General features: G+C 41.6%; 1 protein-coding gene across 2 annotated transcripts in view; it reads left to right on the forward strand.

Annotated features, from left to right (window-relative positions):
- PPIL6 (peptidylprolyl isomerase like 6) overlaps positions 1 to 25,463 on the forward strand; it is a 544,036-nt gene that overhangs the window by 466,931 nt on the left and 51,642 nt on the right. Inside the window, exons 7-8 of one of the 2 annotated variants that reach the window (XM_044066849.1) lie at positions 9,199 to 9,334; positions 9,603 to 9,880. In XM_044066849.1, coding sequence (XP_043922784.1) covers positions 9,199 to 9,334; positions 9,603 to 9,699 — 233 coding nt within the window. In that variant the 3' untranslated portion in view covers positions 9,700 to 9,880. Of the gene's footprint in view, positions 1 to 9,198; positions 9,335 to 9,602; positions 9,881 to 25,463 lie in introns of those variants that run through there. The other variant, XM_044066841.1, reaches the window with a different exon arrangement.

Consider the following 25,463-nt stretch of genomic DNA (forward strand, 5'->3'; position numbering starts at 1 on the left):
TGTGACATAGTTTCACTGCAGCAAGGGCATTCCCTGTACACCAGGGTTTACTGCCTATCATACTTTCAGGTACTCAGGTAGCTGTGAGGGAGTATCAATATTTCTCAAAAACATCTTCACCACATGTCAGATTAACCACAAACTTAACTTGGAGCTCCTAGAGCTCCTTAACAAATTCAACTGTTACTTCATTGCCAGCTATATATTCTTATCTATACTGTCCACCACAGGTCATAGAAATTGCCTTAACATTATTGAGGGATTAAACAGAAAATGAAGTATCTTAGTATTTGTAGATGCCAATTACCCAAACATTGATTGACACACCTAAACCTCAAGAAATGTATATACTCAGCATTTCCTAGACTTTAATGCCAGTGTACTTGAGCAAATTGTAAAACTTGTCTAGAGGCTGTAATGTTTGACCTGGTCCTTACCAATCAAGCTTCTGCCTGTACTCCACCCTGTGTATCATGATCCTTGTTTAAAGCTGAACACAAATCAGTCATCTCCTCTGTCAGGCCCACTGGTACCACCCCAACACCAAATTAAACTGTCTTTAGGGACTTCTCTAGGGCAAACTTGCTTCAACTTGTAGAAGACCTTGGCAAAATTTCCAGCAATCACCAGTAAAAGGATCCAATTGAGGGGGTGCTGCATTCATTTCCAGTTATTTCCAGCAGCTAAACACCTTTTTAGAAGACTTAGTACCTGTCCATTCTAATTGTAAATTCAGGAATAAACCTCTGTGGTGGACTCCTGCATTAATAAACTGTATAACAAGATAATGGAAAGTTTTAAGAAATCCCCATTCCCCTACCTTATGACTGCTCTGACACATGCCAGCAGAGAAATTAAGAGCATTATTAAAAATATATAGTGGAGTACAAATGTAGAACACCAAAACCAGTGTCAGAAGTGCTGAACTCCAATGAATATCCAAAAAGTGCCAGAGGCTGGTTCAAAAGAATTTATTTTTAACGAAGGTAAAATCCACGTATAACACGTTTTCGTCCACACTGTGACTTCTTCAGATAAAACACAAGGTATGATAAGGATCTTATATACTGAATAAGTGAATCAATCAATCAATCAATGAATCAATCATACAATTAACATGTGTAATGACATTTCCAAATTTAAAGAAACATAACATAAAACTCCTGAATGGTCATAAAAGTGTAGTATCGAGATAAATATATACAATACACAAGATATATATAAAATATATTTGAAAAAAACTTTCTTAAAATCATCTTCAGATATATAAAAAATATGTTTTTTGTATATATATATATGTAAACCTCATGATAAAAAACATATAATATTTAACATATGTAGTACAAATGTAGGTTACTACATATATCACAAGGAACTACACATCTTTCTTCAGTTATGTCAGGAAATTATGTAATAATGTCCAACACATGGACTGAGCTCATCTTTAAAACTATCATGTATTTTGATGCCAAGGATACAGCCAGTACGTTAGCAGACAAATTTAGTGCAAACTTTACCACACTATGATGATGCACTGTATGCAGGGAGCATGCACTAACTTGGGTATACTAGCCTGCCTTAGCTCTGACATCCTTCATGTCAGCCCTGCACTTTGCTGTAGCTCTTTTCCTGCCATATGGTAGTGCAGCAGTATTCATCTAATTGCCACTGAACCTGTTTCCTTGTGCAGTCCTCAGTTTGATATTCAGGCACTATACCATACCTGCTATGCTTCTAATTAGCTTTCTGGCACTTTGTGTAGTGACCTTCTCAAATATCAGTGCACAGCATTCAAAATGGATAAGCTGCCCTGTGCAGTGCTGCTTTTTTCTGCATCTCTAAATCAGTATGCCACTTTGGGTTTCTTCCTCTTCATATTCCGTTTGGCTCATTTGCAATCACTTATACATCATTATGCACCCATTAACATGTGCCGAGTACCTACCGCAATATTTTGGCCACCATAAGCCACATACTGTATCTTAGAATCACCCACACCCTGCACAAGGCTGCTGTCCACTCTTATGTTTGCAGTGAACTGCAGTGTCTATGAATCCCAGTCTTAATGGCCTGAAACAGAATCCTAAATCCTATGGTTGGTAGCTTTAAGGAGTCCGGAAGCTATGAAATATTTTTGTTTGGTTAACAGCCCTCTGGACTAAAACTGTCTCTGCAGTTTCAACAGTTTCAAGCTGCATTGCCACAAAAAAATAAATAAATATATATATATATATATATATATATATATATATATATATATATATATATATATATATATATGTGTATATATATATATATATATATATATATATATATATATATATATATATATATATATATATATATATATATATATACACAGTGTAGTGATACTGAAATTACTGACACATGACTTTGCAAATTAATGATGTTATGTGATCCTATCTCGCCTACATTCTGTACTGATGGGCTCGGAGCCGATCCCTTGGCTCCGACTCAGCACGCTATGCTATAGAGCGAGGCCTCTTATTGGCTGAGCTATTTCTTATCCCAGGATGCACCACCACTAATCCCCCAGATCTCGTTTGCCGCTTACAAGCTAAGACGTGGTCTCAACTTGGCTGAGCTAAGTACTAATTTATTTAGGCTTTTCCTGTCAGGAATTTGATTGTTTTGAACCCAAAAGCTGTTTTAACAGCTATTGTTGTGATACGTGTGTGTATTTGGCGAATTTGTTGAGAAATTTGTCTTTTTCGTTAAGGGAAGGTTTCCCGTTTTAGTTAGAGGGGCCTTCCCCTTTTGCTATTTGTTTTCTAGCGTTTATTTGTGGGTCAAGTACCCGTTTAAGTTAGAGGGTCTTGACCCTCTCTTTCTGTGTTTTTTTTGTGCAACTGTTTGTTGTGTCATAAAAAAAAAAAAAAAAACTTTATATTTTTGATCTTAAACTGCTGGTTTTGGTGTTATCTCTCTTTAGATAGGTGTGTTATCTCTCTTTAGACATGTACAAAGAGCATAGACCCTCCGGGTTTATAAAATGCGTGAGGTGTGGTTATAAGATGTCCATAACGGACGACCACTCCTCGTGCGTTTATTGTTTAGGCGCCAAGCACCTACAAGAATCATGTAGCGTGTGTCACGCCTTCTCATCAAGGGTCCTCCAGGAGAGGAAAAACAAATTAATCCTTAAGGGGTTAATTAAGCCATCCTTCGAGGAGGCTTTATCTTCTTCTCCCTCTCCTTCAAAAAAGAAGAAAGCGTCGGCTCCGACCAGTCAGTCGGAACCGACTGCCAAAAATCCTAGGCAGACTTCTCCATCGGCTCCATGGACTTCGGAGCCGAGGGCGGAACGGTCTGCCTCGATGCCTCCAGTCTCGACCCCTCTGGTTTCGGAGCCGAGGACTGGGGCATCGAGAGGCGGGTCACCTTCATCTGCTCCACTGATATTGGAGCCGATGAGGGTTGCCGGCTCAGACTCTTCCCCTTCGGAGCCGAAGTCCTCATCGGCACAGAGGGAAATTGCCTTGAGATCTCCCTCGGAGCTGATAGTTATAGAATCCATTCGGAGCCGGTCCCCTAGTCCTTTGGAGCCGATGGAGAAATCGGTTCGGACCCGATCGGTATCGTCCAGATCATCCAAGATGTCTGATTCGGACATCGACAGGGTGCTCCTAAGACTCTTCCAGTCTCCAGTGTTCCAAAAGTTAGTTTCGGCTCCAGCCCATTCGGCTTCGGAGCCGATGGTCCACCTTGCTACTATGGTTCCTCCTCCAACAGCCTCGGCACCGTTGGAGCCGGTGCTGGTGGAACCGGTGGAGGTTTTAGGGTCGGGCCTGACCCTTACTCCAACTCCGGCTCTTGAGTCGGAGTTCGGTACGCGGACTTCTTCCGTTGGCCCCGGGGGGGATGCTTCGGGATTGATGTTTTCGGTCCCAAGTCTTCCTCTCGGTGCGTCGGCTGCAGGAGTGCCATCTACCATCGTGGCCACGGAGGTGGGACCCTCCCAGGATTCTGGTGGTCCCGCCTTCAGGGCTATGAGGAGTGCGTTAGCCAAATCATCTTTGGCTGTCTCCACGGTTTCCCCAGCTCCTTCCCTGCATACCGAGACTGGGTCTTTGGCAGTCCCCCTGTCCTTAGACAGCGGAGCCCTGGGGCCTGAGGTTACCCCCACTGGGGTTCCCCCCCCTCCTGGAGGTCCTTCTGAAGCTTCTTCGGAAGAACCCCCCCAGGAAAAGATCGTGCAAGAGGAAGCACGTTGACTCCCCTGATGAGTCTCTTACATCAGACACTGATCTCGATGATGCAGAAGGGTCCCCTAAGTCGTCCTCGGATGATGTCTCCTTTGCAGACATCCTGAAAGCCCTTAAACAACGAGGCGGCTGGCAGTCCAAACCCCCTTCTGCTGATGAGTCGGTGTTCCTTAAGGCCTTCGGGGCTCAGCCCTCTGCCTCCTGGGTGTCTCCGCCCTTTGACGAGCTCTTGGATTTGATCTGTCGAAGGGCGTGGGAACACCCAGACTTTGTGGAACCGGTGCCTGCTCGTCCTAATAAGTTCCTCTCGGCACCCCCTGAAAAAGAGTTTCTAACTAAAGGTGTGGCTGTAGATGCTTTGGTGGTGGCATCTGCTACCCAGCAAGATGTAGCAGAGGATTCGACGTCCATCCATCCTCCTAATAAGGAGTCTAGGAGCATGGATTGGTATGGAAAGCGCACCCTAAGTTCAGCGGCCTTTACATTAAGGTCCTTGAACTACCTTACGCACTTTACTAGATTTCAGAGGGATCTGATTAAAGAACTTTCCGATACCCTCTTGGGTAACCTGCCTGAGGAGCTGGCCCAGACGGTTGGCTCTCAGCTGGCTACATTATCGTCCATTTCAAACTCGTCCATGAGGCTCATTTCTTATGCGGCCGAAGGGGCGAGTAGAGCGGCGGGTACAGGCATTGCTCTACGGAGACAAGCCTGGCTCCGCCTGTGTCATTTCGCGGAGGCCTTTAAGTCTTCCTTTGCCGACGCCCCCTTTGATGGGTCCTCCCTGTTTGGACCCAAGGTAAAGGACACACTGACCCGCTGCGAACAGGAGTGTAAGACTCTGACTGCCATAGGGGCACGATTTTCCACTCCCTTTCGGCCTTATCCCAAGGCTAAAAGAGGAGGGAAGATGTGGTTCCGTAGATCTCAGAAGCCTTACCCCTCTCAGCAGGATGATCCCCCTTCCAGAGGCAGGGGAGGGGGAAATTCTTCCGGAAGACGCCGTCCCAGAGGCGGCAGGGGCCCTCGCAACACTGGAGACCGCGAGTCCTTTCGTGGCTCTTCAGCCTTTCACAGTCCCTGAGGGATTGCCCGACTGTGCAGCTCCGGAGCCAGTCGGGGGTTGTTTTTCGAAGCACCTAAAAGCCTGGGAAGGTATCACTCAGGACCGTTGGGTGCTTCGAATTATCGCCGGAGGTTACACCATCCCTTTCTCTCACTCTCCACCTCAGTCCAAAAAAGTCCCGGACCTGCCACCCAGTCAACGGGAAACTGCAGCCTCAGAAGTTTCAAAGCTGCTGCAAAAAGGAGTCATCCAACCGGTCCCCGCAGACCAGATCGGATTAGGGACTTACTCAAGATTCTTTTTGGTGCCAAAAAAGACCGGGGACTTGAGACCCATTTTGGACCTCAGCATTCTAAACCATTCAGTCAGAAAGTCCAAGTTCCGAATGGTCACCCTACAAACGATTCTCCCATTGCTGGAGAAAGGTGTTTGGAAGTGCTCCATAGATCTCAAGGACGCTTATTACCATATCATGGTATATCAAGCGTCCAGGAGACATCTGCGCTTCAGCCTAGGAGGCAGTCATTTTTAGTTCCACGCGCTGCCCTTTGGTCTCACCACAGCCCCCAGGGTGTTCACCACGTGTTTGGCGGTCGTGACTGCTCACCTGAGAAGTCTAGGATTCCAGGTGTTTCCGTATCTAGACGACTGGCTCCTAACTGCCACCTCCAAGCATCTACTACTGCGGAGCCTTCAAGCCACTATATCACTGGGCAATTCCCTTGGAATCACCTTCAATTGGCCAAAGTCTGTGTTGCTGCCATCTCAACGCATAAGATTCATAGGGGTAGAGATAGACTCAAACCGAATGCGGGTCTATCTACCTACAGACAGAATACAAACCATACAGACTCAAGTTCGAGCCTTACTTCCCAGGTCCAAAGCCCCAGACAGAATGGTCCTGCAGCTTTTGGGATCCATGTCCGCCACGGTTCTTCTAGTCCCCTTGGCAAGGTTGCACATGAGAATTCTTCAGTGGCTTCTTTCAGCTCAGTGGTCCTTTCAGGAACTCCCTCTCAGTCACCTCATATGGATCACGGAAACCTGCAAACGGGACCTTCACTGGTGGCTAGTGCCCTCCAATTTGGATCAGGGACGACCCTTTATTCCACCTCCTCCTGCGGCCACTTTGACCACGGACGCCTCCCAGATGGGGGGGGGGGGGCATTCCCTGGGCAGGTCAGTCCAAGGCAAATGGCACCCAGAAGAGACCCTACTTCATATCAACATCCTAGAAATGAGGGCGGTGCTTCTGTCCCTTCAAGCCCTTCATGATTACCTCGCTCAGGGCGTAATTGCCGTTCACTCAGGCAACATGTCAGTTGTCTGGTACCTGAACAAACAGGGAGGGACCAGATCCTATCCTCTTTGCAGAGAGGCCATGAGAGTCTGGGAATGGGCAGTCTCGACCAAACGCTTTCTAGTGGCTACTCATATCCCGGGCAAGTCCAATGTGATAGCCGACAGACTGAGCAGAGCCATCCTCTCTCCTCACGAATGGTCTCTGAACATGACAGTTGCAAGTCAGATTTTCAGCAAATGGGGAGTTCCGTGTTGCGACCTCTTCGCGACTCCACTGAATGCAAAGTGCAAAAAATTCTTCTCCCTAACCCCGGCTCTGGGGAAGAGCCCCATGGACGCACTAGCCCGTCCTTGGCCCACCAGCTTGCTTTATGCCTTCCCACCAGTTCCTCTCCTTCCCAGGGTGATCCAAAAGGCATCTCTCTTGGGGAGCAAAATGATCTTAGTTGCTCCTTACTGGCCTCGTCAAGTATGGTTTCCCTATCTTCGGAAATATGCTCTGGAAGGTCCATGGTTCCTGGATCAGATCCCAGACCTTTTAGTACATCAGTCGGGACTATTCCACCAGTCCCTACACACTTTAAAATTGACAGCTTGGCTCCTCCTCTTCCGACTATAGTCAGGAGTCATACGTTGGATCCAGAGGTTGTACACATCTTATCTTCGGCCCATAAGTCTGCTACAAAGAAAGTGTATTCTAGCAAATGGAAAAGATTTGCTATTTGGGCTCAACTCCAGGGCCTGGATCCCATCACTATTCCCGTATCAGAAGTACTAAAATTTTTAACTTCTCTTTTCAATCAAGGCTCTTCAGTCTCTACCATCAAGGTTCAATTGGCAGCGATTTCCAATTTTCACGAATCTATAAACCCACCTTTAATGAGCAACAGATTGTGTAAGACCTTCTTGAAAGGTGCTGCGCTTTTAAGACCTCCGATTTCTCATCCTGCTCCTCCATGGGATCTCGATGTGGTGTTACGCGCCTTAACTTCCTCCCCCTTCGAACCGGCAGCGACATGCGATCTAAAATTTCTTTCATGGAAGACTGCTTTTCTGGTGGTGATTACTTCTGCCAGAAGAGTTTCAGAGCTTCAAGCTTTGTCTGTAAAACCCCCGTACTTGGTTTTTCACAAAGACAGAGTATCTCTCAGGCCAAATCCTTCCTTTGTTCCTAAAGTTTGTTCCAGTTTCTGCCTACAACAATCATTAGAACTTCCAGTCTTTTTTCCGAAATATTCTAACAAAGCGGAATTCATATTTCACACATTAGATGTCCACAGGCAGTTGCGTTTTTATTTAGACAGGACCAAACAAACAAGGAAAACAGATCAGTTGTTTGTATCCTTTGCAGACAATAAATTGGGCAAAGCTGTCACAAAGGTCACTATTGCCAAATGGATCAGGGACTGTATTACTCAAGCTTATTTTTATTCTAACAAAGAGCTTACCACCTCTGTCAAAGCTCATTCTACAAGGGCTATGGCTACTTCGATAGCATTTCATTCTAAGCTTGCCATTAGTGACATTTGTGCTGCAGCTACATGGTCTTCCCCGCACACTTTCATTTCCCACGACAAATTGGATGTGGCATCTAGAGGACGAGCTTCATTTGGTTCCACAGTGCTCAGGAGTGTTTTCCAATGAGCCACCCAGGATTTAGGTGCTAGGGACGCTGTCCCATCAGTACAGAATGTAGGCGAGATAGGATCACATAACATCTTTTAGTTATGTACTTACCATAACTTTGGATGTTTGGGATCCATCTCGCCTACATTCCCAATAACCCACCCTCCTTCCCCCTTCCTTGGAGATCAGAGGATATCAGAAGGTCCGAATCCTGTTGTTTTCATCTTGAAACATCTAACAATGTTATATAAACAAGTTGTGCATGTGTGCATGAATGCGGACAAACAAGATCTGGGGGATTAGTGGTGGTGCATCCTGGGATAAGAAATAGCTCAGCCAATAAGAGGCCTTGCTCTATAGCATAGCGTGCCGAGTCGGAGCCGAGGGATCGGCTCCGAGCCCATCAGTACAGAATGTAGGCGAGATGGATCCCAAACATCCAAAGTTATGGTAAGTACATAACTAAAAGTTTTGCACCCTTCATTCCTCAGAGAAGTGCCAGGATTTTTTGTCTTTGCAGTGATTTTACAGAAGTAAACGCTAATAATGATTATGCCACTGTAAATAGCTTGAAAAGTTTTACAATGAATTGTCATGCATCGTCCATTTAGCACAGTAAAGTTTAATAACCTGCAACCTGAGGAAAAGAATATAGTTTAATTCCTTTCATAATAGAGCTTCTATTTCCATTGTTGATGTTTGTGTTTACAAATTAAAATGTGTTGTAGAGGTTTGTACTGAGTGGAGCAAGAGAAAGTAGTTGATACATTTTATTGAGTATTATGTACGGTGACTGACACACTGTTTAATATGATAAAATCTGTTTCTAGGTTTAATTCGTAGAGTTCTGAATAGCATCTGTACTGCTACTCCTGCAACATAAATCTTGGTAACCATTAAATCAGGCTGTGCCTGAAACTGTTGTCTTCTGTATACTTGTCCAACTCAGTTCATTCTATCTCCTAAATTATTTTCTAGATGAAAGTTTTGCTGTACCACACAAGAGGAGAGGGGTATTGGGAATGAGTAACAAGGGGCGTCACACAAATGGCTCCCAGTTCTACATAACATTACAGCCTGCTACATGGATGGACACCAAATATGTGGCTTTTGGGTATGTACCTGCATAACGTAGTATATTTTACCTTTTATTCTAGTGTCAATAGTGAAGCACTTACTTTACCAGGTTTTATGCATTTTGAAGTAGAAAACTACATCTTTCTCTTTTAGGTAACCTTACTAAAGACTCGCTTCATATTATAACTCACTTACTAATGTTTTTCACTTACTTTGTAGAAGTCCAATTCACTGATCTGGTCACTCAGTGTTGAAAGATCACTGACTATATCTTTTTTGTTCACCTTCTGCTTTAATCTGTCTAGCTACCCCAGCATCCCCTTCCATCATTGGGTCTGCCAGCCTTTCCTACTGTCCCAAGACTGTCTCCATACTAAGGATGGTGCCATCTCAGAACCTTGAGGGAATCTAGGAGGTTGTGCCATAGACTTGCTTCTACTGGGTGATTTTCTTCAATTATGACCTACCTCTTGGTATTCCACCCTCCTTGCATTTTCCTGTTACATCTGAGAGCTACTCCCACATGCTATTATGATGTGTGGTGTTGCCATTTGCCATAGAGAATAGGGCAGTGCATGTGTAACATATGCCAGCATAGTTAGCTGGAGGTTTGTAAACAATTTTGTGTCATTTGACTAACACACTGACTTGTACAGATGCTTATGTTAAAATGTATTGACAGTGTTATTATAACTGAATAAATGTGTATGTGTCACACTGCCAGCCCAGCTATCTGGAATTTTGTAAATAATCATGTAATTTGTGAATATTAATGTGATTCATATGCTTGTCTTACAAATATAAGAGAACTACATGCTATGTGTAAATTAAACTACTGGTGCAGAAGTATGTGTTGAACTGTATATTATGTACTGAGCTTCAAGAATGTAACCACAGTACACCCTACTGGAAAAGAGCAGAAATGTATACCGACGCAAATGTATGTTTTAATAGTAGAAGTTGGAATATACAGAGTTAACTTGTAAAACTTCAAGAAAATAAGTGGAAATTGTTTTACGGTGTGCTATAAAGTTAGTTAATACAGCAAGAAGGCAGGGTGTCTACAGCTAGAAGTTTTTCCTACTTTCTTGAAACAGAAATAATTACTAGGTTTCAAATGTAAAGTGTTTTTGTTGCACTGTGACTTCTTAGCAGCTGCACACATGAGAGATAAGTATTTTTGAAACAGAGATGTTGGTTTCTGTTACCCTGGGAACTGAAGGCAGGTGACAAAGAGTGATGCCATCCAGCTGACCCAGCAGTAATATTTTCATATTAATTTGGGAACTCTCAGAGACTGTGCATTTTGTATTTGTCTTTGGACCTGGAAACATCCTCTCATCAGCACCTGGCTTGCTAATAGTGAATAACTAGGGAAAAGTGATTTCTTTTAGATATAGATAGGAATATAGTAAAGATTAGTTTAGATGTTTTCTGAATTTATTTGAGACTGTCTTGCACTGGTGTTTTAAAATATGTCCTGTGATTCTGAACTCTGTAGTAGTCACTGTGCTGAGTTATTGAATATTGTCATGTTCTTTTATTATTTATTATTAAATAGATTTTATGCCTTTTAATTGTGGCTGGTTTGTTTAGAGATATTTAAGCTTTTAGGGTACTTGCATATGTATATGGTGACACTGTATGGGCCACTCCAGTATCATTGGCCTTGGTCACATGTACCATTTGGATAATAGTAACATCACGCAGTAGGATTGGTCACCCTTTGGGAAGGGCCTTACAGTATCTGATAAAGAGCTGGTTGGTGGCAGTGATAACTACCTTTTAGTCTGAGCAGAAGGGGCATAGCTAGTAAACCTGTGCCAGCCTTTCCCAGGAGTGTGTGTGTGTGTGTGTGTGTGTGTGTGTGTGTGTGTGTGTGTGTGTGTGTGTGTGTGTGTGTGTTTGTATATAAATCAAATCTCAAAGTGCATATGTCAGCAACCTGGGCAGGGACATGAAGCACTAGTTGGACAGAGAGGGTGCTGGAGGTTTTCGCTAGACTGCTCAGCTGAGATCTTAACCCTATAGCTGTGCCAGTGGGGAGTCTTACTGGGGATCTGGAGAGAAATGGAGAAACCAGCCCTAGACTGACTGTGATCTCTGTGTGCTCTTAAGGGAAATTGTACTTTACTGTGTGAGTACTTGTCAGCCTCCCAATGTGTATGTCCCTCACTGGTGCTAGTGGTCAGGATTGAGGCTCCTTGATTAATGGGCCAGTGCAAGGGTGTCACAGTATGTTTAAACAAAGAATTCTGGAAGAGAAGAACAGAAGTTTTTGAAATTGATCTGTAATTTTCAAATACTGTATCAGATCTTAGAAAAGCTCTGAATGTGTATTATAACAGAGTCAGGTCATCAAATATGATGTCATTCTATAGCCAGTACTGAGACCTGAAACTCTCACAGCAACTTGTTTTGATTTGTTTTCTTTGGAACCTGATATAAAGATATATGACAGTTATCACAGTCAGTTCAGTTGAGTTATTTCAGTTGTTTAGTTCAGTCTGTTAGAAGGTCATTGCCTTGCCTTGTAGAAGTAAGCATCTCAGCATCTAATCTTGTCTTGCTGCATTAAATAAGTTAGCTAGGGAACAGTTACTCTTTATACAGTCAGGAAATACAGTGAGATTAGCTGAGTATTGTTTTTCTGAATCTGTTTGAATATGTCCAACTTTGTTATTTTTATTTCTCCTGTGATTGGAACTCTGGTGTTTATTGCACTTAGATATTTGGTATTCTTATGTTTTCTACTTTATTATTACATATTCTTATACCTTTCATTGTGGCTGGTATTTTAGAGAATACTTTTAACACATTGAGAGTACTTGTGCTTATTTTAGTGATGCCACTCTGAAAAGCCTGGCTGCTTTGGTTACACTCTACCATTTATGTTAGTATTGATTTTAGTCAGTATAATTGGATACCCTTGTAAGAGCTTGACAGTGGTTGACTAGTGGCATTGAAGTTACCTTATAGACTGGGAAGAGGGGGTACATTTGTAAATCTGTACCAGACTTTCCCAGGAGTGTGTGTTTGTGTGAAAATCAAATACCCAGGTGTGGGTGAGTCAGCTACTTGGAAATGGGACACAGTGCTCCAAAGTGAGTCTTGTTTGGGATCTGGACAGACAGATAGTCCAACCCCAGGTCTGGAGATGGTTCCCCTGTGTGCTGTTAGGGGCAACTGTGCTTGATGCAGATGTAGGGAAAAGGTGACATGAGAAGATGGGGGGAGAAAAGGATGAAGTGTAGTTGTACTTCTAAGATTTATCCCGTGAAGTGCTTTGTGCAGGGGTTCAAAAGTTATGGTCAGTTATGGTCAATATATGATGCCTTGGTCGGTAAAGTCTCTATTATTACTAGCTGTATTTTCCATACGCTATAGATGCTGAATTTTAAATACCACCCTGCCACTGTTAAATAATTTAATTGTGTGTAAATCAGTTGAACCAGGCTGTAAATCAAGAAATTTTAGATGCAGCATATTCTGAATAACTTTTAAAAGTATAACATAAAAGTGATTCTAACTTTTTGTCCTCAGTGTAATCATTTAAATAAATACTACTGGGTCTCATATTTTCTCAGAACCTGGTAGTAGTTTCACTGCATCTGGTTTTCAGATAACCTGATTTTTGCTGATTTTTTTAAATGTTCTAAATAAAAATAAAAGATTGCTTCAGAATAGTTTAAGACATTACATTTTGTTTGCTTTTAATGTGCTATTATCAAGAAATAATTAACATTGATCCCAGTCTGATCCCAGACACTACTTCAGGGCTGAACAGAATACAATCTCCTTTCCCATGCTGACCTGTTCAGATCAAATGTATGTTTCTCTGTGACATGAACAATAACATCAGTTGTGCAAATAACAACTTGTGTCTGTGCTAACTGCCGTTTTCTCTCATTTCTGTTCAGAACACTGAAAAAGAGACTGTTATGCTATCTACTCGCTGGATATGTTTTTTAATTCTTTACAGAGACTTCTCACAGATTTCAGAGATATTCCAGGTCAATAGGTATTATGACTATTCATGCTTTGCCAGTATCCTCCATCATGCCACATCTCCTTTCTCCAGGATGCCATACCAGTTAATCCCAGAATAAATTTGTGACTACCCATCCAATCGTCTAGGTTATGTTTAAATGAAGATAGTGATGTGCACTGCTTAACATGCAGGAGCGCTTCCAGAGTTTTGAGAGAAACAGACTTATAAACCTATTCCACCGCCCCATTTTATTTATCTGTTGGTGAAATTTTATATTTTTGATTCTTGTATTGGCAGTGACATTGGACTTGTGGGGACACTGGAGGTAAGTAAGACAGACATCTCAATGCAAAAATGTATAAGACACTGAATAAAGGGATAAAACTTCCAGGCTCTCTTGGTAGCCAGAGACTTTATGCCTGTGATCTTTTTGGTTAGGAACGTTTTTTTCCTAATTGTTTTATATTTTCAGTGAAATACATCCTGAACGGGGCATTGTTCTCAATAATTGGTCTGGATGATATTGAGTATAAGAGAATGATTGCCTCTTTAGACCTTGATTATATTCCTTTGGCAATCGACTGTGATAAATAAAAGGATTTCTTGACAACTGTCACATGACGGCCAAAAGACAAGGAGTTATCAGCCCATGTTCCTGGCTCAGTAACTACATTTTTGATTTGTAGTGGTGTGTTGTCTGTATAGTATGGTGAAGGGAGGGGTTGCCTCAAATGTGTTGATACAGCACTTTTTAGCATTTTGCTTGAGTCATTTTTAATACATCAAGAATTTACTGGTGAGAATTCATTCTGGAGGGTTTGGGTCTCAGACAATAATTCCCAGTCTGTAGTCATCTACAGACTTTTTTAGCCAGACATTGTGTCTCACTGCCTAGAGATCTGAGAAGTAAATGCTGAAAAGGAGAGGTCCTAGCACTGAGCCATGAGGGACACCGCTGGTCACTTTCATACTTTCTGATGATGCACCTGCAAACCTGCACTGTGTGGGTTCTGCCTTTCAGGCAGTTTGCTATCCATCTTACCACATATGGTTCAATTTTTAAAGCAATTAGCTTCTTTATGATGCCAGCACTGGGAATGGTGTCAAAAACATTAGCCAGATCAAGATATGCCATGTGTACTGCATGGCCAATGTCTACAGCCTCATCAACCCTTTCAAAGAAGTTTACTAGATTCAGTAGACAGGATCTACCCTTCACAAAGCAAAACTATTGGCAGTCAAGTCTAATTAGACTCTTAATATCATAGTTTATAAAGTCAATTATAATATATTCCATGGCTTTGCAAATGAGGCTTTTAAGTCTATAATTACCTTGACTGGTTGTAAGGCAACCCTTATGAAGGAACATTACCAATGCAATGGTGCATCAGGGGCAAAAACAGTAGCTAAACTTAAGATAACAGTTTAAAGAGTGTGTGTGCAAGGGTGTATGCTTATTTAACACTAATAATTAAGCAACTAGGTATATTGATAGGTCCTAACATTTTCAGTAAATAATCTTTAAAGATGAGTTGAGGTAGTAGTGGATTCAGATATTTTAGGGTTTTGGATAGAAGTCTCAGGGTGAAATTGGCACTAATTTTGTTTGTAAGGGTGTCTGTTGGGTCAGAATAGGAGGTGTCATTATGAGTAAGTTCGGAATAATGTAGGATATTTCTCTTAAAGATTTATAATCATCTTTGGCTAGAGAGGCCAGCCTGAGGTCATTGGCTCTTCTAGTGGACTTGATAATGTTCTTTAATTTATTGCAATGCTTTTGACATTGTCCTTGAGAAGAGGGGTTTTGGATCTACTAAATCATTTAAGGAAGTTCTTTTCTTCTATAGTTTATTTATGGTGGTTAACTACCAGAGTGGTTTGTTTTTGAATTTCCTGTGATACTTGGTTCTTGTAGAGACTGCTAAGGGTAGTTAAAGTCACCCAAAATAATTATATTTTTGCTACCAGGGAGATTATTTAGAACAGGGGACAAAAAAGGCATTCCATGACAAACTATTAGTTGATAATTAAACCTGTCTAATTTGTAGTTTAGTCAGTTCAACGTGAGGGTCCCTAGGGATCTGCATGCAGGTAATACATTCCTTGACAAATATGGTGGCTCCGCCACAGTTGCCATTGGGTCTCAAGGCATGAAAAGCACAAAACTCTGGTATAAAGAGAATGTTCTCTTAACACTTCAACCATGTTTTAGTTAGTACACATACATGGATGTTTTCTAAATGCAGGAATACCTCAAGATCAGACAGTTTATTGTTTAGACTACTGACATTGACAAGAGCCACTTTAACTTGATTCAATTTCAGGACTGATAAGCTATGTTGGAATGTTCATCAATTGGACTCTGTATTAAGAAGGCAATGGGGGTGGCAAGGGCTTTAGCAGTTTGCAGAAATTTTGGAATGAGAGGTGCATGCTATGCTTAGTAAAGCAAACTGGACTGTCATGCATCTCGTCTCATGATAGCACATACTGGATCCCTGTGGAATGTCACCAGCTATTTTTACTAATTACTGAAGTCAATTATCTTTTCTTTGTATGTAGGCATCATTCAAGATGAAGGAAGTATTTAACTCAGAACTAGTATTTACCTGCATTTATAACATGCTTGGAAAGTTCTAACCAGTGCTGACCTGTCTCTCTGCATGTCCCTCAGGGCTTTATGTCTCAAGTTGTTCACTCCTGCATGTTCCACTACCATATCATTGTCATATTTCTCACAAGTTCAGGTCTTTGGAGCCATTATAACATCAGGGATCTTGGTATTATTGTAACCTTCTCCTTGTCCAGCCTTGTGAGTGACAAGTAAGTGTACCTGACAGAGTCATCTAGTACTTAAACATTTATGTTGCTGCTGCTATGGTTAAAAGTGGTAGATCTGGAGTGCTTTACTCAGGTGACTCTTTATAGGAGGTATGCATCAGGTGCATGAGTGACTAAATTTTTGCTGAGACTTTTTATTTCTATGAGACTTTGGGAGTGATATTTTATAGCCTCAGCAGTAAACAATGCTGGTGTGATTGGTGAAGGATTGTGACAGAGGTGTATAAAACTCATAAGTCAACTTTTAGATGAGAGGAAAGCCTCCATATTAATTAGATATTTATACCTCTTACTGAGGGAATTATTATTGACAATAAGTTCATTATCTGTGTGCTTAAGGCAGTTTCTACCCTGTTTTAGGAGAAATAGTTCTAAACAGCCGGCAACAGAGGTGAAACTTGCAGGCTGACCTTCCATCCTTTCGAGTGCTTAGTTATTTAGAAACATAAAGTAAATGTAGCAGAGGGTGTATGTAATTATGGTAGAATACACAAAATATACAGAAGTCTCTTCAGTAGTTGGTAATCATGTCCCAGATGTTGCAGATTTTAAAGTAAGATGAAAATAGTGGTTAACACATCTAGGTATTGCACTGTGCACCAGGCAAGTAGGAAGATGTTAAAGACAAGAGTATCTCAAGATTTATCAGTCAAAAGGGAGGAGCTTCCCAGTTTGATGATCTGATGCAGCAGATGAGATGAAACTGGGAGGAGCTTCCAGACAACAAATTATAGTACAGGGCAGAGAACACAACAGCCACCAAGTTTAAAAAAGCAACATGACTTGGCTTGTGTGGACACTCTGTATTCTGGATCTATGGAAACAGTGGGAGAGCAAATGCATTTAAATAGGTTAAGGGGGAATAACTTGGTAGACTTCTTTGAGAAGATCACCAAAGCAATGGATGAGCATACCTCTCAAGTGTACCTCATTACGAGGAATGTACCTCATTTGGGGTCTTAAAAAGTTCACGTTCCTTGAAGTTCCTCAAAGTTTCACATTGAAAGATTGTCACACATTCAGTGTTAGGATTTTTTTTAAGTGAAATCCTTTTTGGCATCTACTTCTTAGAAGCCAAGGCCAATGTTAAAGGCCTCTGGCTGACCAAGTTTGCATATGATTGCAAATTAGAAGCAGTCATAAAATCCTCCCAAGATTCTAACATTCTTCAAGAAGAGCTAACACAGACAGTTAACTAGTGCCAGAATCATGGTTTAAAACTCACTACTGCAAAGAAATTTATAATAGTACCCTTTAGAAAGTTGGCTGTCCCAAAAAGCTACCTCACTGACAATACACCTCAAAGAGTACACATAGGAGTCAGGAATTTGGGATGTATGTAGTCAGTAACCTGGCTTTCAACCTACTAAGGTAGTAAATAAATCATTCTGTGTTGCTGAACTTATAAACAAAGATATGGCATCTGGGTCCAACAAAGTCATTATTCCATTATATTCTTCCCTCATCAGACCCATCATTGAGTGCAGTGCCTGCTTCAGTATGTATCTGACCAGGCACATGAAACAGCAAGAACTTCCACAGAGGTTCCTCACAAAAAGAATACAGGGCGTAAAAAACATGTCCTGTGAGGATCGCCTCAAAGCCCTATTCCTATATTCTGTCATCCTACAGACTGTTAGGGTGAGATCTATGCCTGGCATAGAAGCTGTCCTTGGATCTCAATCTGACGGACCTTTTGTGTATCTGCAAAACAAATAACATCAGATTTACCAGTACAGAGACTTAAACCTTGAGTGTGAAATAAATAGGACTTTTTGGAGGGAGAGGTATGTGTCTCAGAGAATACCTTTTCTCTGGAACAGGCTTCCCATCTAGGTAAAGCAGTGCTCTTACCTAACCATATTTAAACGTAAACTGAATCAGTGGGTGGTAAATCAGAAGTTCATCCCTGATATGCCATCTGTGTCTCTACTGAGCAGAGGCAACCTGTAAATGCCTGACCAACCATGCTCTAGCTTAAATATAACCATTAAAATATACCCCTAAATGTACCCTCTGGGGCATTAAAGTGCCTTGTTGGATACATTTGAGAGGTCTGACTAGGCTTGTAAGGACCTTGTGGTCATTAGCCAAGTACATATCCATGAACTTCACAACATGATACTTTTGTGCTTGCTGACAGCAGCCAGTGAAAGAAGAGAAGGAGGTAATTTTGTGATTAAATTAACTTAAGGGGCAAACAACAAGAAATACACTAGATTCAGAATGCAACAAAGATCATTAACTCCTGAACAAGCCTGGTAGAAACTCCTCTCACAAAAAATAAACTAAAGTTTAATTCTAACAGTTAGACACTTAAATGGCAAAATGCAGTATAGCTATTTACTGGATTTACTGACTGTAGACTTAAAAAGCTTAGATAAAATGGATACAGATTGTTAAAAAGAACCTAACAGATAAAAAAAAATGGAAATTCTTGACCACACTGTTGAATTTCCTGGAACTATCTCAAACCATCTTCATTCTGAGATGGACAGACACTAGCAGCCTGTAGAAAGTGTATAAAAGAGGTAATGCCCACAGAAATTAATTTATTTTAATAGTAACACACACACACTCATGCAAAAATATATGTGAATGGAGAACAGCTACAGTTATTTCTCTGCATAAGGGAGGACCTTCCACAAACCAAGACGTCTGACCATCCTCATATGTAAAGTCATAGAAAGACTTACAACTGAATTAATCAGTCAGGACATAGGAAACCTCTAGGTACTAGACCTGTCTCAGTTTAGATTCATCAAAAGCAGGTCATGCTTATTCAACCTGATGGATTTTTTTGAAAAGGTCATACAAGCAATGGCTGATGGTAAAATGGTATACACTGCATAACTTGACCTGGCAAAAGCTTTTCCACAATTCCTCACCCAGGCATACTAGAAAAGCTAAATACAATGGGATTAAACCCCTGTGTTACCTGCTGGATTGCCAACTTGCTCATAGAGAGGATGTAAAGAGACCAGTCACCAGTGGAGTCCCCCTGCATTCTGTGCTGAGGCATCTCCTGTTGGCATCTACTTTCCAGAAGTAAAAGCCAATACTAAGGGGTTTTGGATGACTTTTCCATCTTACATGAAGGTTTGTCTCTAATAAATAACTGGTGTCAAAATCATGGTCTGAAATTGAATAAAAAATGTATATTATTGTATCCTTTGGGAAGTCATCAATCCATGGGAACTATCACATTGACAATATGTCCCTAAGAGTTGACCCAATTGTTTGGGATTTGGGACCTTGCTTGGACAGTGACCTAACTTTTGACCAACATGTGTCTATTGTAAGAAAGTCCTTCTGCATTGCACAGCTTATAAACAAAGGGATTGTACATAGATCTTGGGATGTCATTGCCCCCCTCTACTCAGCCCCCCCTCTACTCAGCCCTCATTAGGCCAGTCATTGCATATAATGTCCCCTTTGGCCTGTATCTTCCCAGACACATACAACAACTGGAATTCCCACATGGACAGTTTAATAAAAGGATACAAGACCTAAACAACATACCCTACATAGACATAATCAAAGCCCTGTCACTACACTTGGTATCCTACAGACTGCTAAGAAGGTGACCTGTATCTGGCATACAGGATATCTTCTGACACATTAATGATATATGTATTGTACATCAGGATGTCAAATGGCATTAGAAATACTCACTCTTGGGATTTAAACCTCTTCTGCAACTTCACTAGTACAGTTCAGAGAGAGGGAGGTATATTTAACAGAGGATAGTGCTGCTATGGAACAGAGTCTCCATCCACATTAAACAAAGTTCGTCACTGTCCATTTTCAAGTGCAACTTAGATCTATGCATGGAAAACAGAAAATTTACCTCAGGACTACCCCTGTACTACTAATGGACAGATGCAGCTCCTAAATGCTTTATCCCACACATGGGTCTTTGTCAGATTATTCATGACATGATCCAGTTATTCTCATTAGGGGTAAAATTATTGACCATTTCATCCAATTAACTGCACCATTGTGGTCTTTTCCCTTGAATGTGGCTGCCTGTGTTATCTTCCCCAAAGGACAAGAATTCCAGTCTCAGGAACCATTAGTTAAAGAATTGCCCAGTGTATGTCATAACAAAATCTTATTGGCCTTTGTGTAAACAATTTGTTTTTCTGTCTAACATTACTGGCATGCACACTACTAGGACCTTCATTTTGTTTTTTTACTTCATTTGTCTTTAGGTTCTCCCCTTTAGTGTTTTCTCTTTGCATTTGGTTTTAGAAAAAGAGACCAAGCCCTTGAAAAGCTAACCACTTTCAACCTTCTTATTTCATAATTTCAATTTTAGTGCTAAGCTGCTAAACAGCTAAGTTACTAGGCCACTAATCTGGGGATAGGTATAGCAACTGATTGTTTTCTCAAGATGACGCTGTTATCTGCCTCATAGGATTGTGTTGAAAGCCTTTGCCAAGTCGAGGTATGCTGTATGCACAGATTTGCAGTCAACAATGGCATTGATCACACTTTCAAAGAAATCTACCACATTTTACAGGCAGAATCTACCCTTCACGAAGCAGAACTGGGTAGGATCCAGATTTATGAGGCCCATAATAAAACGTTCCATGGCATTACAGATGAAGCTGGTCAGGCTTATGGGTCTTTAATTCCTTGGGTCTGTTGTTAGGCCACCTTTGTGGAGGGGAATAACTGTAGCTGTTCTCCATTCTGCAGGAACAAAGCCTGTGGTTAGGCTATGATTGAAAGGGGTACTTAGTGGTGATGCTAGTTCATGTTTTAGCCTGTTTAGAAGACAGCCTGGGATGTCATTTGGTCCCATAGAGGCCATGTTCTTTGCCTTGGCCAGGGCTTTGAGGACCTGTTCTTCAGATATGTAAGGTGAGGGGAAGTTTGGGGGAGGGTATGTTATAAGTTAGACAGGGATAAGGGAGTGAAATTTTTGCCAAACCTGTCCGCTAGCAGGTTCGGTATCTCTGTGGGTCAGTGTGTGTGTGATACCATTAACCACCAGTTCTGCACATGCTTGGATCCTACTCTTTAAGTTATGTACTTATTTGTAAAAGGCCTTATGGTTATCCCTGGCAGTATTTGCTAGGTTTCTCTCAAAGGAGCTCTTGGAGGATTTGACAAGTTGTCTTATTTGCCTGTTATGGCTGAGGAGGGTGTTTTTCCATTATTGGGACCTTGTCTTTGTCTTCTTGAAAAGCAACTTATTGCATTTATTGAAGCGTTTGTTGATGTTAGAAGTCCACCATGGCAACTTGGAGCTGTGGTTTTGATTCTATCTGGTACAGCTGAGTTTATACATGTATGCAAGTGGATTGTACAGAGCATTAGTGTAAGCTTTGGTGTAGTTACCACTTTTACCTTGGGGTGGGACTTGGAATGCATTTATACCTTCACCTAGGAAGGCATAGTTTGTCTTGGTGAAGTTTTTTAGTCTGATTTCACCCTTTGTGAGTGCGAAGGTGAGTGATATGTGGTAAATTTTCACTAATGAGGGTCCAAAAGTTGCAGCAGTGCACCTGTTTGACATGTTGGTGAGGACCAGATCTAGAATGTTTGTTTTTCTTGTTGGAGTATGGACAATTTGCTCCAAGGCATTTGAATTCACAAGGTCAAGGAACTTTTCTACTAGTGAGTTTAGGCTAGAGTAGGTTTCCCAGTTGATGGTGGGATAATTGAAATCTCCCATAACTAGTGTGTTTGGTAAAATTTGGATTGTCTTCAGTTTGGTTATGTAGGCTTCATAGGTGTTGTGACCCATGGAGGGGGATCTGTAACTGGCTAGGACTTGAATGGGGTCTTGCCCACTGTAACCTGGACCTGGAATAACTCTATGGAGTTGTCCAGTCTAACTGGACGGGAGGTGAATTTATCTTTAATATAGATTGAAACACCGCCTGCTTTGGTTTTCACACATTCATTTTTCAGTCTAAAGGTGTGCAGGCATTGTAACCTTGCAGGGCCGGGGTACCCTCTAAGGCCATAAACCAGGTTGCTGTGACTGCACAGACATCTACATCTTCTAGTGACAGAAGTGCTTCCAGGGAGTACAGTTTTTAGTTTAAGCTCTTAACATTTAGCAGCATGACCCTTGTTTTGTTCTGATTAGTTAATTTCATGTTGGTAATTTTGTGTTTGAGACCTTGCCTAAAAAAAGGCACTATGCAGGAGGCAAGAGCCTTTGCCAGCAGCCAAAAGCCTAGGGGTGCCAGGTGCAAACTGTCTCTGGCAAAGTGGCAAAGTTTGTTGACCATGGCTTCCCAGGCAGACAGGAACTGGATCCCTTGGAATGACATCAAAAACTAAGCCAATTACTGAAATCAGTCATTTTTTTGTTTATACTGTGGCATCATTCTAGGTGAGGGTAGTATGCTGCTCAAGGCTAGGGACATACCTGCTGGGACACATACTCAGAGAGCTGGACCATGTCTCTCTTCATACAGTCCAGTGAGGTACATCTCAGGTCATTTACACCAATATAAACTTTGACAGAGTCATTATAGTACTTATTGCTGTGATACCTGAGTGTATGTGTGACTTGGCACATCCTGGCACAGGACAGGCAGCTGACCACAAATTTCTCCTTGTCCATCCTGGTGAGTGAGACATCTGTGTGTTTCACTACTGACTCTCCAATGACAAGTAAACTTGTTTTTTGAGTGTTATGCCTTACGGGCTTGGTGGATGAGACACTAGTGTTGGTATGTGTCATGGGTGCTGTGGAGAGTGTGCTAGCTGTAATTTTGGAGGTCTCTGGTGTTTCCATAAGTTTTTTAAGAGCCCCTTCATGCATGTGGATTTACATGTTTGATGCATACTATGTGTTTGAGTAGAGGTATGTGTTACTGTTTTGAGTGAGAGAAGGCATGGATTCTAGATTCTTGATGTAAAACATCTGTTGTACTCTGTACTAGCTTGTGTTATTAGTAGTGGATTGTCTGCATACGTGAGGTAATTGCTACACTGCCTCAAAAGACCCAAGTCAACAAGGTTGGCAGGAGAAACAAGGACAGTCCACCTGTCCATAATGCTAGATTGAAGACTGTTGTCACTATGGGTGGCTTTATCAGAAACTATTACAGAGCAGCTCAGTGAATGGATATTTCTGCCTGGGTTTTAAGGGAAAATTTGTTGAATTTAATTGTCTGGCTTTGGTGCACAGTGCTGCACAATGCGCAAGCAATCAGAAACTTCCTCAGATGCAGGGCCTATTACCAGAAGCTAAAACTTGAAAAAAAACTCATAACAAAATTCAAAAGGACTAATGAGGATGCTTATTCCAAGCTCTAGACCAGTCTCCCTTTACTAGTCATGTCCCAATCAACACAATTCTCTCACAAAAGTGCAGATAGGCCCCTTCCAATCCAAGATGGCCTAGAAAACATGCTCAGAACAAACAAACCACTACAAATAGTTCTAGAAGCAGCAGGTGTGGATCTGGACTATACTACAGCTACTAGCTACCCTAGTTTCAGTGGGAAACACTAGAGAATGTTTAACACAGCAAAACATAGCAATGAGACACTGAAAAAATGTTTAAACCAGCAGAAAATCAGCCATGAGGCTTTAATTTAAACAGTTAACAGGTCAGTTAATTAAGTACTGCTTGGGAAAACCAAAGCAGGCAAAACAGATAGCTTTAAAACAGTGAAAAAAATACCCGTAAATACTTAACAAACAGTGGAAACAACAACAAAATCTTGCTAAATAGCAAAAACAGCAATAAAATTTGATTTTACAGGCACAATGTGGCAGGCAATTGAAGTATAACAGTGTAGTTTAGTACACAGCAAATACAGTATAAAAGTAGGTGGCAGGCAATAAAAAGTGCAGTAAATAGTATAAATAAGCAAAAAATGCATGCAACTTGTTTTTGGAAACTCTGAAGCCTCTAGTCATCTGGCATCTCAGCTCAGAGTTGTGGCTGGTAGCCCACCTCAGTTCAACTCCGTCCAAAAAACCAGAAACCTGCTTAGGTGCAGGGCCAATATACCAGAAGTTAAAACCTGAAAAAAAAAAACTCTAACAAAATTCAAAAGGACCAATAAGAATGCTTATTCCAAGCCCTAGGCTGGCCTCACTTTACTAGTCAAGTCCCAACCAACACAGTTTTCTCACAAAAGTGCAGACAGGCCTCTTCCAGTCCAAGATGGCCTGGAAAACGTACTCAGAACAAACAAACCACTACAAACAGTTCCAGAAACAACAGGCTTGGATCTGGACTATGCTACAGTTACTAGCTAGTTTCATTAGGAACCACTAGAGAAGGTTTATCAACAGACTGTCAAAACAGCAAAAAAAAAAAAAAAAAAAAAAAAAAAAAGGTATCCTCATGTATACAGATATTAGTTGAATACAGCTCTAAAGGTTAATTTGGGATATCAAGAAAAACACCATCTGATTTGCAATAAAAATTTCAAATGACATAATAAATCTCTATCAAAAGATTTAAAGGGGCAACACTTCCTACAATAAAAGCATGCTGCTCTTTTAGTGGGCCAATTTGAATAGGAACAGGTTTTATCACAGGTTCATAGGAAGATACTAGGCTAGTGGCCCAGAGGCCTTGATAAGCCTAGCCAAGAATTTTGCCCATGTTCCCACAAAGTCAGCAACTGTTTCCCCTGTCCAACAGAGACACAGTTGGGATCCCAGGAGTGTATTTTCTGTTTCCCATCCAGTAATCCAGGTTCCTCTTAAAGAGGGTTAGAGAAGTACTCTGACATGGAGAGGGAGTCCATTTCACAGATGGGGGAGTCTTTGGGACACAAATCTATCCAACCAACAAGTTCTATTAATGTCACAGACCAGGTTGAGGCCTTGCATATGGGTTGCATGAGTGGAGTTTGACTTACAGATATGCAGCAACTCCATCAAGGCTGAGTCTGACACATGTCACCTCTGAGCAGTCTGTACAAGACTGAGTAGAGGGACAGGGCTTTTAGCCTATCTGTATAGGATAGGTGTTTGAGACCCTGGATTTTCTTGGTCAGGAACCTCTGTGGTCTCTCCAGCTGCTGCATGTGCTTGGCAAGGTACATGTCAAAGGGGGCATTATACTTTATAATGGGTCTGATAAGGGAGGAGTACAGGGATGTTATGACATCCTTGTTCCTGGATGAAATACCCTTACTTATGAGGTAGGCCATGTAGAAAGCCTTCTGTACAACAGAGGCAACGTGATATTCAAAAGTCAGGTTGCTATCAACCTGGGTGCCCAAGTCCCTCACGACTGATTGCATGCTTAGTACGTTGTTATTAATGTGATAATTAGTGGGGATGCCATTTTCTCCAAAGGGGGATAATGATACCTTTCTTGGCATTCAGTTTGAGGCCA

This window comes from Protopterus annectens, chromosome 1.part0, assembly GCF_019279795.1.
Source record: "Protopterus annectens isolate FY-2018-M chromosome 1.part0, PAN1.0, whole genome shotgun sequence".
Lineage (NCBI taxonomy): Eukaryota > Metazoa > Chordata > Ceratodontiformes > Protopteridae > Protopterus > Protopterus annectens.